General features: G+C 36.2%; 1 protein-coding gene across 3 annotated transcripts in view; it reads left to right on the plus strand.

Moving 5' to 3' along the window:
* ERICH3 (glutamate rich 3) overlaps positions 1-14,933 on the plus strand; it is a 104,435-nt gene that overhangs the window by 33,610 nt on the left and 55,892 nt on the right. For 2 of the 3 annotated variants that reach the window (XM_045547735.1, XM_045547736.1), the window contains exons 6-7: positions 5,264-5,422; positions 8,906-9,124. In XM_045547735.1, coding sequence (XP_045403691.1) covers positions 5,264-5,422; positions 8,906-9,124 — 378 coding nt within the window. The remainder of the gene's footprint in view (positions 1-5,263; positions 5,423-8,905; positions 9,125-14,933) is intronic. The other variant, XM_045547737.1, reaches the window with a different exon arrangement.

Below are 14,933 nucleotides of genomic sequence, written 5' to 3' on the forward strand. Positions count from 1 at the left end.
AGGAAGGGATGGTACCTTGAAATAATACAGGTACAGGAAAAGATTTGCAAAATATTTACTGGAGGTTGATGGTTTAAGTTCTAACTGAATGGCTTGATTACATCTTTATTCTTGCTTTGCACAGTCTAATATATTTCCTTGTAAGCATGAACATTTTTTTGAATTGCAAAATATTTGTGGAGAAATTGCAATGCCTTCAGATTGTTGAAGTAGGTTCATCACATATAATGTTAAGCTTTGACATTTTTCAAAGGGTAAATATGTTTTGACATTTCCCAATGAACAGCTCCAAGTGATGAAAAGCAACTGTCTTCCCTTTGTTGTTACTTTATTTCCAGGTTTGATTTGAGTGTACATGTATACAAATTCTTTTATTGGATGGCAAATTCACTAGACTCCCAAAAGCTTAACCTGGGTGAAACAAAAGAAACAATCAAGTGCCGTTTTCTGTCTTCCCACCTGTTTCAGAAAGGAAAAACTCTTGAAAGGCTTTCTTTTCAATTTTCCAGCTGAACACCCTCAATAAATAGTTTATGATACAGCCAGGAGATCTTAATGTGACAGGAGTGAGAAAGTAATTTAAAAATTACAGGAAACACTGACACCAGCACTTAAAAAGCCTTTCTCTCTGGTAAGCCAGGATTCTTCACTTGGTCACCCCTGATGGTGCTTTTGCACCTTAAGGGATACCTATTGTGGTCTTGGAATTGTAGTTACCATTTTGCAGAAATTCAGATTCCTGATTTTGTTTTGCCAACCTGGATGCATATCCTTTAAATTTGACTCCTGACTTCCAAGTGCTACCGAGATGAATCCTTTTGGGGTATTGCCATTGACTTTTTCTTTTTTAATTTTCTTGAGTGAATAAGAAAAGCATGCAGTGCAATGTTAGTGCCCTTGGTCGCTAATTGCACCTAAACTTTCAAAATAGCACACAGGCTTTTAGCTGCACTGCTCCCATTAAAACTGTGGAAAGTCATTTCGACTAATTCTGCATATGCTTGGAAAATTCACCCCCAGAGATCTTCTACTTAGAATTAGAAATGCTCAGCTAAGCTGAGTAATCACCAGGTAGTCAATTTCAATTCATATTCTGCTGCAGTTTTGAGAATGTTAAGCTACAGTGCCATATTTATTCCAAGAAAATATATTACAAACAATTTAAAATATAGCAAATTTAAGGTGGCTTCTGATGTGAACTACAACAGTTTGTAGCTCACAGCTGTTAGTTAATGGTGTATATTTGTTTTTAGAGATAAACGTAATCAGTTCAACACTTGACTGCCATATTCATCTAACTGAATGATATCTGTATGCAAATTCAGGGAAGTAAAATTTAGAGTACAACAGCCAATAGATCATGTTCTAGTTTGCAGTAGCCTGCTTTCTTAAATTTCTACATTAGATTTTTCATATTTCTGTCTTCAGTCCAGTTATTTGACAGAGAGTCCTAAGGCATGTTTGTTTAACAGAGTTCAAAAGAATTCTTTTGGGTGATCCGATTCCCTTGATCAGAAACCTCTAGTTTAATTTCTCTTTGTGGGTTTTAAGACCTTTCACCTTTTGGTCTATATAGGCTTATCTCCTCTTTCTTTAAATCAAATGCTGCTCTAGTCAGTCTACTTGGCTTCTTATGTTGGTTGTGATATAGGTTTGTGTATAGAGACCCCAAATGACAAGGGCTTGAACATTAGGGCCCCCTCCCTGTCCCAGTACACATATGTGAATCTCAGCTGGTATTTCATCTCTGCTCTACGAAGTCATTAAAAGCCCAGATAATGTTTGTGTTATTGATTTTCCAAACTTAGGGTATTGCCTTCATCCACATAAGCCAAGATGGTATATCACCATGTGGATATTCTAGCCAGAGGAAAGGGGCAAAGGGGAAAGTGAGGGCACACTTCTCTCTAAGGGCATGATATGGATGCTTCATGTATCACTTCTGCTCACATCTTATTGGCCCAAAGTGAGGCATACGTCTACAGAGAGTTACAAGGGGTGCTGGGAAATATAACTTTATTTATGATAGCCATGTTCCCAAATAAAAATTCTATTACTAGTAAAGAAAAGAAAATAGATATTCAGGAATATTATCTTTGCTGCTTTTGCCATGTCTTGCTTATAAGAAGCTCTCTTACTACTTGGATGTTCAAATTTACCATTCTTCTCTGTTTATCCATTTTCTTCTCTTGTTTACCATTTGGATAAAATCTAACTGCTTCTGTGAAACTTTAATCTGTATTAGCCTCATTGACTTACACTAAAGATTCCAACAACTTTTAGTTCTAAGTTCTATTCTCAGGTATTTTGTTGTTATTTTCTGTTTGGCAGTATTTGTGTGGTTCATTTGATACTAATTGTCTTGTATTGCAATTAGATGTTAAAAATTACTTTTTATCTCCTCACAGGACCATGATGATAGAATCAGAGATTTAGAAACATATGACATGCTTCTTAAGATGATACTAAGACTAATTTTTGGTAGTAGGAGCTGCCTTATTAACATTTTTTATGTATTTACACACACTTTCTAGAGCTGAATATTTTTTGTGCACCATTCTTTAGAGTCAATGTGTTAAGCCTTATTCATGAGTAATTTATACACCATCCTTCTCACGACTTTGTTAGGGAGGGATGAGTGGCAAGATAGGTGGTTAGACATGCAGGTGGCAGGGCAGGCAATAGGGGTATATGGTCAAGGGCTGAGGGTCGGGACCAATAAAAACAGAAAAAAGAAACCACAACAGCAAAGACTTGAGGTTGAGGACTTTTCCCAGCTGGAAGCATGTGCAGAAACTACGAGTTTAGGATGTAACCTTTCCCTCATTAACATAATAAAACTCACACCTCCTAGCGCCATGACAGTTCTGGAGTCAGCCATACAAGGACAGAAAATGGGAGGGTACATGATTCCAGGGATCTCCCAGTGAGCAGAAAAGTGGTAGAGTACGCAGGGGGTTTGTATTTTACCTTCCACTCCGATGATGGAGATAGAAGAAAGAGGGAAACAGAGGTCCTGAGAATTCAGGAAGAGCTGAGTGAGTGGCTCTGATGTTAATCAAAATCAATTTGCTTACCTGTACAGAGAGAGTTACCCAAGCCTCTTCTATTCCAGTGTGATGGAGTTGAGCTTGTTCTGAAGCCGGGCTCTGTCCATCAGACTGAGGTAGTCCTAGAGGGTCCATGGGTGTGGACGATGCCGGCACAGAGGGGCTCTGCCAGTTTCAGAATGCTAGTGCGATCTCCCATTTTAGGAAGAGGACATTCACTCTCCCAGTGCCCTTCCTTTTTACAGTGAGAGCAGGTGGCAGGGCAGCCGATAGGGGGATACGGTCAAGGGCTGAGGGTCGGGACCAATAAAACCAGAGAAAAGAAACCACAACAGCAAAGACTTGAGGTTGGGGACTTTTTCTGACTAGGAGCATGCCTAGAAGCTAGGAGCTTATGAGCTATGTTCCCTCGTTAACATAGTAAAACTCGCAGCTCCTGGCTCCATGACAGTTCTGGAGCAGCCATACAAGGATAGAGAATGGGAGGGTACATGATTCTGGGAATTTCCACCCACTTCCCCAAAAAAACACAAATATTCCACTTCCAGCTTAACATATTATTATGGATTAGCATAAAGGACACATCCTAACCTGGGATGATGCTGTTCCTTATTGGAGCAGTCTGCTCTCTACTGACCTTGAGAGTGTACTATACTTCCTATACTCTGTCTTTAAACTCAGGGTCATCTCCACTCATGGGGACAGACCTGTTTCTCTCTCTGAAACTAACTTTTGCTTTGCAACAAAAGCTGCTTGAATGGAAGTGCTTCGTGTCTGTCATGACTCCGTAGCACTGGGTTTGCTCGCGATTCTTCCAAGCAAGGAGCCAAAGAACCAGGACAACACCTCTCAAAAACCACACCTGACACCCTCTTACCCAAATATGTGTGTACTCTTCTTGACAGGTTTTCTATTGTCTTATTGTAATAGAATAACTGGATCAAAATCTCCATTTTTTTCCACTTTCAGCACATTGCTAATCTATATACTAAAGTTACACAATGTTCCATCAGTGCCCCCAAAGTCACTTCTAATGCTCCATACTGGCACTTTTGGTGTTTGCTGTAGTGCAGCCGTTGACTGATGGAAAATGCATCAGTCAGGGGCTCAGCAGGAAACAGATGGCTCACACAAATAGGGTCATTAGTAAGTGTTTAATAAAGAAACTATTTACAAAGATGCAAGCAGAGTTAAGGAAAACCAACTAGGGATGCTAAGCATGCTAGGGTCAGCACATCTGGAAGCCACAGCCTAAGCCTAAGGGGGAAAGACAGGGATTGGTTACCAGAACTGGCAGCTAGTACCCCTAGCTAGGGGAGGGCTTCCCAGTAGGAGCTGTGGACTTGACTATGGTAGAGGGACCCAGCTGGCCCATTACAACCCTGAAGGAGAATAAAGCCTTCAATTTCATTCTCCTCCTGTCCTTTCATCTTTGGCGAGTGCCTTTCATTGGTGGACTCCAACCACAATCCTAAGGTTAGTTGGTATAGGCTTGAAAGGAATAATTCCCAGAACCCAGAGCAGGGCAGAGAAGGTGAACAGTAGATCTTGAGGGGCAAATAGAAAATACCCATCATGGAAAATATATCCATTTTTACATAGTATTTTCTGAAGTTGCCAGTTACAATTTTTTATTTTTGTGTTCTCAATATTTCAAGAAAGCAGTTGAATAAATGGTAATGCATTATGGTTAAGCCTCTGCCTTTCCTCTTTTGTTTGTATTAAATATCATGTTGTCTACTTTTACTTCAGACCAATCTTAAGGCTTAAAGGATCCAGAGTAGAGTTTATGTTGAAAACATTGAAACAGAAATGAGTCCATTCCAATAATATCCCTTTAGACCCCTAAAATAGGAACATTATTCAACTTAACCTTTAATTGAGCAAAGCCATTCTATGTACAGCATAAATTAAGTATTGTCTGTGAGTTCACAGTATGAATAAAAATACAGAAACATCATAGGGGACATCTCCTTTGTCCAGTATACTCTGTAATTGTGGCATTTAGTTATGTAGAGGACTTCAACACCATATGTTTTAACAAATACTTTGGGTCATAAGGGTATGTATAATGGAAAGACATAATTAAAGTTTAATCTATTCAGTAAAAAGGTACCATTAATTACTGTAGGCAATTTATTGGGTTATTAACTGGTTCTGGAAACATGTCAAGATACTAATTTAAATGGAATTTTTTTTTCCTAATTGTCTAGACAGCCCCTCGACCATATACTGCCCCAGGAAATATGCAGCCTCCAATTCGATTACAGCCTCTTCCCAGTAATCCTGCAGTGGGAACTGTTCCAAAGATAACTTCGGGGTCCAGATCAAAAACCTCATTGCTGGAAAGTGAAGCTCCATTTCCTATTGGGGTAAATGTTATTTTCTTCAAGAAATATATCTTAAGTCTTCATTAGAATATTAGGGTATCAGTTTTTAAGGTGCTATATTCAATTAATCTGCATAGTGAAATTTATATTGTGCATTTATGAAGCCCTTACTATGTACTTTTGATTAATTATATCTTAGTCAAACTGGAAGGCCTATAAGTTTCTGTGTCATCGAGCAAAAAAAGTGAGAAATAGATTTGTAATAATATATAGTGATTTCTCATTAATTTGAAAGGCTGATTGAAAAACAAAGACTTTTCTTAGCCAGATATGACTTCTATCAGAAAAGACCCAGTATTGACTCCTTCCAGATTTTAAATGCGTGAAACCTAGGAAATGAAACTTTCCAAGAATAGGTTTGCATTTGCATGCCGACTTACTTTCCCATCAGTGTATGAAATTGCTTCAAGTTTGACTTTTAGAAGGTTGAATATAGAAAGAAAAGAATGTCCATCTTTAAAAAATGCAGAATTAATCACACATAGGAGGTTGACTGTTCTTCTCTTTCAAGGTCATGTCTCAGGTAATTTTCACTTATTTTAATAAAGCTCAGGAAGGAGATATGGTAACCATGAAATATGAGTTACTGAAACAGGGAGGAAGAATTAGGACATTCAGTAATAAGGAGGGTATTGTTTGCATTTCTAACATGAAGACAAAACATTTGCCAGCTTAAGAAAGAACCTGTGTCATGAGTACAATTGTCATTATGTTCAAAGGGAGTGTATTATGTTCTATTTCTTATTAGGAAACACAAGACATATAAAATTAAGATATTTTTATCTTTAACTTACAGATAACCTTGATGCTGAGAAATTAATTCAGACAAATAAATGATTGTGTTTCACAGTAAAAGTAAAAATATAACCCTAAAAATAATAACTAATATTTTAATCCACTTAATGTGCTTTTCAGCTTGTGAAACACTTTTCGTAAGCCTTGTATCAGTTAATTTAATGGTAGTTTCCCAGAAAACAGGAGAAATTAATCCAAAAGTGGTGATACTTTGTCTAGGGTGGACTGCCTAAAGCTAGACAGGAACTTGTTGGATCATATGTCAATGAGTTTGACACTTTCTAGGATCTGGTCTTCGCTTTGAAGGCCCAGAGATTTCCTGTTTCAGCCAGTGTCCAGGAATGGACACATCCTGAATGGTTGTCTCAGACTAATTTGAATAACTCACAACAAGGTCATTTTCCCCTCCATAATAAACCAAAACAGAGAACTAAATCTTAATAAGAGGCCATTAAGTCACCAAGAGATATCAAATAGTCAAAGCTTATATAAGAAAGAAATGCATTCTCCCCTGGTAGGTAGACCACATGAGAAGCCAAATCACAATGAGAATGTTGCCTAGTGAGCATGGAATCAGAATGAGGGGATGTAATGGAATGGAATGTTGATGGCATCAGGGTAAGGTGGCCTGATACGCCCATTAGGAATGGGCTTGCAAAGGTACCAGAAATCTCAAAGATCTTTGGCTAAAACCCTCTGTTATCCTCCAGGGATACCTTTGCCATTAGGACTGTAAATATTCAAAGTCCAATGGGTAGAATTTCCTCTCCCCTAGATAGCACTTGGATGAGTACTTTCCACATTTGCCAAGGTGACTGTATTCCTTTCTAAGTTCCTATAATTATTAATTATGCTTTGATGGATACATTTTCCCATTAAATAAATGAACACTATCAATCAGGTAATATTCAAGTTCCGCTGACTGGGAAGCATTTTTTTCCTTTCAGTTGATTTTCCAAATCTTCTCTGAGCCACTGGATGGATTTACTAATTGAATCTATACAGGGCCTTTTCTTTTTCTGTTTCCAAGTTTTTGGGGTGTGGATTATTGAAGGATAGGCACTTGATGGTAGCTCACATGTGCTGACAAGATTGGGATCAGTTCCATGTTAATTTCAGCTAGCTAAAACCACTTTTCATCCAGTAAACATTTATTGGACACTTACTATGGGGTAGGTACTGCTCTGGGCATCAAGACAGACAAAAGTAACTTATTGGAGCATATTGTGTAATTTACATAGGCAAAATATACTATGACTATATGTCTTTACATGCATTTTTTCCAGTGGGATTGATGAAAATAATTTAATATAAAATCATATAAATGTTTTCAATCAAAATTTGAGCTACACATGCCTTTAGTTAATTTGTTTTTTACTCAATTAGCAATGAGAAATATTTGGAGAATAACTTTTCCTTTCTTGAAAATAACTTTTCACTAATAAGCATCTCAAAATAAGGACTTAATTTGTTGAAAATTAGAGAATTAAAAAATATATAAATATAATTTATATTAATATTACATAAATATAAAAACATAAATTGGCATAAAACAGCTAAAATGTTTAAATATTTCTTAAAGTTTGGAAAACTACCTCAAATACACAGAAATTACCAATTTGTGAAAATTCAGGGACTTAAATATACTTACTTGATAAATATAATATAATATTGATTATACCTTTGATGTTATTGTTTTCCTATCCCCAATCCCATGGTGTTTTTTAATAATTAGGGTAATACATGTTGATTAAACTTTCAAAAAATGTGAATATATACCTCTAAAGGCAACCTCACATTTAAATTCTTTCATTTTTGTTTTTTAATCAAAATCCACATATACATTATTTAAAAGGAATGTATGGTCATGTCTCATGGACTTTTAATGTCAGGATAAATAGATTCACATCATTCTTTATAAACTTAGTGAGACTCTATTATATGAACAAAGAAAAATTTAAATATCTTCCTATTTATGGACTTTTAGGATGTTACATTTTTTGATGTTTTGACTAAATATATGTGTGCATGTTATCGTTACACACATTTATATTGGTGAACTTGTGTAGTTATCTGTGTAGAATTTGTTTCTACCAGTAGACTTTCTAAGTCAAAGAGTAATACATCTTGAAATTTTGATAAATATTCCAATTTATCCTCCATAAAGGTTGTAATAATTTAGTCTAATTAGTACATGAGATTACCAGTTTGTTCACAGCCTTGCCAATCTTAGATATTCTAATACCTGGATGGGGGATGGGTGAAATCAGAATATGAAAAAAGTACTAACTCCTCATTGCTAAGTGAACTATTCAGCCCTGCTTTAAAATATAACACTTCAAACTTCTTGATTTTAAATTGTTTAGTTGTACTGAGTCCCCATAGATTTAATCAGTTGTTGAGGAATAATACCACAAAGTACTATAAAAGTACCATCACTGTATGTTTGTTAAAAAATATACTACTTAAGGTTATAAATTTATGAATATTTAATTTGCTATGGATAAAACAAAGTGCCATCTTTCAACGCCTGAAGTGTTTTGGGTTTGTCTATTGATACCAGTTGTGTTTGCATGCAATGTCAATCATATAGGCTAGTCTTTAATTTTGGGTGACATTGGGTCACTGTTTTTGTTTCTTTGGTTCTTACGTCATGAAATGTGATTACAGGGCAAGAAGGCAGTGATGAAGTTCAGGAACTCCACAGGCAATTCACAGAGAATGAATCCATATCGACTTCCAAACATTAACAGTTACATGATACCTATTCCTCCTCCACTTCCTCCCCCAAATGGAAAAATCACAAGAGAAAACAGATCAGAAACATGGAGAAGGAGAACATTTCGTCCAACCACTGCTCCAAATGGCTTAGAACCTCTCTTTACCAGGGTGATTATGGAACACATTTTTCTTTTATTAATTTAGCACAGATTACATTGCATTATTAGATTTGTAGATTTGCAGGAAAAGAACTTAGGGAAATCACATGCAAAATGCCTTGCATAAAGAAATATAATAATTTTATAAGTGTAATCATAAGCTTGAATGAATCTGAAACCAATGATTTGAGTAGCTCAGTTGAGTAACAAATTTATTAATAGCACAGTTGATAATAAAAGAGTCAGTAAATCTTATGGTCAAATTTAATTTGAACTACATCCGTTTCCAAATTACTTACTTCCTTTAATTTACCTACACAATCACATGTTATTGGAAGTATCTTAACATTTAATTTGTAAAAATTTAGAAACAAATGTATCTGAAAAACATAATATACCTTATTAAAGTTTATTTTTAATGATTTATGGCAAATGGCTATGTAATACCTAGAAAAATTTTTCTTTCAGTGTTCTTTGAAAGTATTGTAGTTTGTCATACTCATTTCCTGAAAATACTGACAAAGAAAATAGTTCTAAGGCCAGTTGGACTTTATACAGATATAGGCTAGTAAGAAGTCAAAAGGTCTCCTCATTTTTATTATGTAAATATACAAAAAATAATAATTACATGTAACTTTTTTTATTACTAGCAAATAGCTGGGTCAACATTTCACTGATTGAACATGAGGGAGTTAAGTACCAACATGCACGTAGACTCTGTATGCTGGTTCTGCAAATCCAACCTCACTCTCAGAGACCTTATATACCCTGTGTCCTCATCTCACCCCCAGCAGCTGTCCTCACTTCTAACCCTCTCAAAAAATTAGGACCATCTCCCTCTTGCTTGCTTGAATTTCCTCTTCTCAACTCTGTTTTTACCAAATTCACTCCCTTCATTGCTGTCTTTGACAGAGCGTTCTCTCCCTCTTCCCTGAGGCCCAGGCTTACCCTCTGTCTTTGATTATATGCTCTTCCTCTGCCTGCGGTACCTTGCACTGTCTGTCATTCTCCTCTCCAGTTTGCACTTCCAGCCTTCCTCTAATATTCATCTTCTGCCTCTCAACACACACAGTATTTAGATAGGGTAACCCAATCCTTTCCTCATATGTTGTAACTTTAGACTTCTCTTTTCTCCTTTTCTTCACGGCAGAAGTTCTTTGAAGAATAGTTTACTGGCGGTTAGTCTAACAAATAACCCCAGGCAACTTAGCTTGCTGAAAAGGTTTACTTCTTGCTCACATTAGTGTCTGTTGTTGTTCAGCTGCAATTCTGGGACCCAGACTGCAGGAACACCTCAGAACGGAGGCATCTGGGGTGTGTTAGCTTCATAGACAGCAGGACCATGGAATGCTTTTACGGTTTGGCTCAGGAGCAGCACATGTCACTGACACTTGGATTCCATTTGGCAAAGTGAGTCTGTGACCAAGACTGATCTCAAGGATGTAGGAAGTATCAGTTTCTCACAGAGAGGCCCAGTGAATATTCAGAGCAACAGAATCTACCACATCCATGAACTTACTTTTGAATTCCTTGCATGTTGGCATTGGTTTCCACAAGGCCAAACAACATGCTTTCAAAGGGTGTGGCTCCCAGTTAGTAAAAACAGTGATATCCTCATTATCCTCAAACACTTGGGTGGTATGATTTGAATTTCTGATGTCAAAATGTATTAGTGAGATACACTCTACTTGGTCATGCTCTTTAAAAAAAAGTTTAAATATCTCCTAAACTATCAGAATGTATAAAATCTATATATATAATATAAGTTAAACAACAATAATCTAGTAAGCACCCATGACCACACCACTTCTTCACAAAGTAGAAATCCACTATCATATTTTGCAGAGCCCCCTCTTTCCTACCCCATCACCTCCCCTAGCCCTTCCCAGAGCAACCACCATACTGATTTCTATGTTAAGTGTCTCCCTGCTTTTCTTGAGAGTTCTGTCACTTGTACGCATAAAACTTCAGAAATGAGCTCAAACCTAGTATTGTAATGAAAAGACAATAATTCCAGGAAAAAATAAGCTGTAAAGAATCTTTGGGTCAGAGTCTGCGTCTGGTTTATTGACAGTTTTAAGAGTCCTTTCTGGGGAAGTCAGAAAGGCCGGGTAACAAGTAGGTCCTAGGAAACGTGGGGCCCTCCAGAGTCAGGGTATCTGGTGAGGTCCTAGTGTGGACCAGACATGAGATGTCCAGCAGGAAGAAGGTCAGGGGAATAGGCTTCTGCAGCTGGGCACAGAGGAGAGAGCAGCAACTGCTTCATCCCAAGGTCATGACAAGTGAAGCACAAATAAGCATCTGAACTGGATTCCCCTAGGATTCTGCATTCAGGTTAGAAGCACAGCATGTTGTCAGCAGGCATCCTGGCTTTGACAGAACTTGTCATGTCTGTCTCTTGAGTCACAGGGCTTCAATCTGACTTGGTTTTTTTTTTTTTTGAAAAAAAAAAACCTCTGTTCTCTTTTTGGAATTCCTATTTTAGGCATGATAGAACTACTAGACTGAGGCTCTAATATTCTTAGCTGTTCTCTGCTACTTTCTACTTCTTTGTCTTTTTGTTCTACTTGCTGAGAGTTTTTTTTTTTTCAATTTTATCTTCCACACGTTCTACTGAGTTTTTTCTTCTGCCATATTTCAATTCTAAGAACTCCTTTTGTGTTCACTGAATGCTACTTTTAAAAAGCATCTTATTCTTGTTCTGTATGATTTTAATTCTTTGGTATTTGTGGAGACTTGCTTTGTGGGCTAATATATATTCAGTTTTTGGAAAGAATATAATTCTTTAAATGTTGGAATCAGGGTCTATAAATGTACAATAGATAAATTTTAATTATGTCACTCATATTTTTACATCCTTAGATTTTTTTTTTAAATCTACATGATCTCTTAGTTCTTGAGTTGTCACAATAATTCATTCTCTGTTAACTAAGGATTTGGCAATTTTTCTTTGTAATTATGCCAAGTTCTGTTTTGTAAATGTGTAGAAAATCTTGTTACATGCTCTCAGGTTTAGAATTATTTTATCTTACTAGTGAAGTGATCCTTTATCATTAAAAAAATGATCCTTTTTATCTTAAAATCTATTTTTCTAGTAGTTCTTCTCCTTATTTAGATTAAATTAGGATTTAACTGGTGTGTGTGTATGTGTTGTATGTTTGTATAGTTGAACCTTCAACAACACAGGAGTTAGGGGGGCCAACCCCTGCACAATTGAAAGTCTGCATATAGCTTTTGACTCCTCCCAAACTTAACTCCAGTAGCCTGTTGTTGACTGCAAGCCTTACCAGTAACATAAATAGTAGATTAACATGTATTTTGTATGTTGTATATTATCTACTGTATTCTTAAAGTAAGCTAGAGGAAGAAGAGAAATCATAAAAATTTATATTAAAATGGTAATTGAAAATATTAAGAAAATCATAAAGAAGAGAAAATACATTTATAGTATAGTGATGCATTTATGATGACATAAGTTTATATCATCTGTTTACAAGATGAATCTTCTGTCTGAAATGGAGGGTGACCATAGCTGCAGACCTCAATCTACGGCACATACCGAGCAATTTAACTTTTTCTTGTAATGTCATGACTTTTCTCTGCTTCTTGGGAGCACTTCCAGCAACACTAGTGGCACTTGGTATGGATCTTATGATGTTATTCAGGGTTTACAATATTGCACTAAGCACAATGAAAAATATGCGAGGGCCACGAGAGATCACTTTTTACTGTGATAAGCAATTTACCAGAGAGATGAATTGTTTAAGTAGAGATGATTACTGTCACGTGGCATTTTAAGTGGATACTTACAACACTTGAGCTCATCACAATAGCAACAGGAGATGGCTAGGAAATTATTACAATAGTATAGTATATACTGTAGTTAATTTTATGCAGTTACAATTTAATATTGCATCTTTATCTTTGTTAACATTTCTCTTCACTGCAAATGGTTCCATGTATAGTATGTGTTTGCATGCATAAATTTTGATAAATTTTAATTTTTAATAATAGATTTGTATATTTTTATGGTAGCAAATGATAAAATACACTCGTATCTACATATATATTATGCATTTATGATATACCTAACTTTCTCTTGATTTTTTTTATATTTATAGGCTATGAAGTTTGTGAGTTTTTTCAAATTGTTCCACATTTCAAAAAACTTTCCAATATATTTATTGAAAAAATCTGCATATAAGTGGACCCATGCAGTTCAAACTCATGTTTAAGTGTCAACTCTATGTATACACATTTGTGTGTGTGTATGTGTATTCCTTTTACTTTCAGCATTTTGGTGTCTTTAGGTTGTAACTTTAGGATTTAAATGTGTTTATGCAGCATATGGGTAATTTATGTTAAATTCAATCTGAGAATCTCTGTTCCATTAATAAGTTGAGTTTTGTCCAATTACGTTTATTTTACATAGTGTTATGTTAGACTTACTTCTACCATCTTAGTTTGTATTTTCTATTTATCATGATTTTTCTTTGATAGCAGTATTGTATGCTATTAATTGCCTGTTCCTTAAAACTTTCCTCTCTTGCCTTCCATGCCATTTTACTGTTACAGTTCTTTGCTATCTCCCTTTACCACTTGTCTTACTTCTTTGTGATTCTTCTTTGTCTTCACCCCTAAATCTAGCCATTGCCATAGGTGTCAGCCTTGACTCTTGTTTTTCTATTGAAGATGTAGTCATCTTCCCACATGATTCTGATAATTTTCTGGATGTCTCTTGGATTTAACTCTAGCCCTGAGTCCTGTGATAGAGAGTAAAATCAGCTCAGTGGGAAGAGTCATGCACTTTTACATTAGTACTTGAATTTATTTTGTTTAAATACAGAAAAGATTCATTGAAGGGGAGATGGCTCTTTTGACTAATTTGCACATTAAATTCATTCTTTCATTTTATGATGGCTACCCCCAAAGCATCCTTCAAAGGCTCCTAAAAGGAAGAAGAGGTAAAAGGCAATGAAATACAGCTATCTGCTAGCCCATCGCATGTTCCTCTGTGAGTGTGTAGAACAACATGGTCCCTGGCTTCTGTGATTTGTGCTTCTGGGGATGATCAGTGAAGCCAAATAACAAGGTGACAGGATACACAGTCACCTCTGACCCTGTTGCTTTGTCCTGTTTTGTTCCAGCACCTTCAGAACTTTATACTGCATTTACAGAATCTTTGAGATTAGTTAGATTCTGCCCTGAAGTTTACCTTACCCACCTCCAGACTTTTATGTTCCCACTCAGGATTGAGAGACCTTGACCTTACTAGTCACCTGCGCTACTCAGAAGCCAACTGAAGATGTGGGTAGTCCCATAAATAGCTTCTATAAATGTGAAAATACAGGCTTTCAAATAAGATCCTGCTTAATGGTTATGTTTATTAAAAATAACAAAGTTTGTTTTTATTTCTTATATGTGTTTTCAAAGAGAGGGCAAAAAGCTTCTCCAACTATGATGCTAATCTAGAACTTTCCCGATATCCCGTCAAAGCCCCATATCCACCTCCTACGCTCCAAATGAGCCTGGTGCAATTTCAGATGCCTGACTGATATGTCCTGCTGCCCCTTAACTTTGGCATAGTTACAACTTAAGCCAGCTTCTCCATACAATTGCCTTAAAAAACCAGTAATTTGGTCTCAAAATCTAGAATTTCTTCTTTACTCTGCATCACACATCCAGTTAATTGCTAAGCCCTCCAGATCAGAGATGTCCAGTAGAAATAGAAAGCAAGCTACACATGCAATTGTTAAATTTTTCTAATAGTTACATTAAAAAGGTAAAGAGAAACATATAAAACAAATTTAATAAATTTT

The sequence above is a fragment of the Lemur catta genome, chromosome 3 (assembly GCF_020740605.2).
Source record: "Lemur catta isolate mLemCat1 chromosome 3, mLemCat1.pri, whole genome shotgun sequence".
Taxonomy (NCBI): Eukaryota; Metazoa; Chordata; class Mammalia; order Primates; family Lemuridae; genus Lemur; species Lemur catta.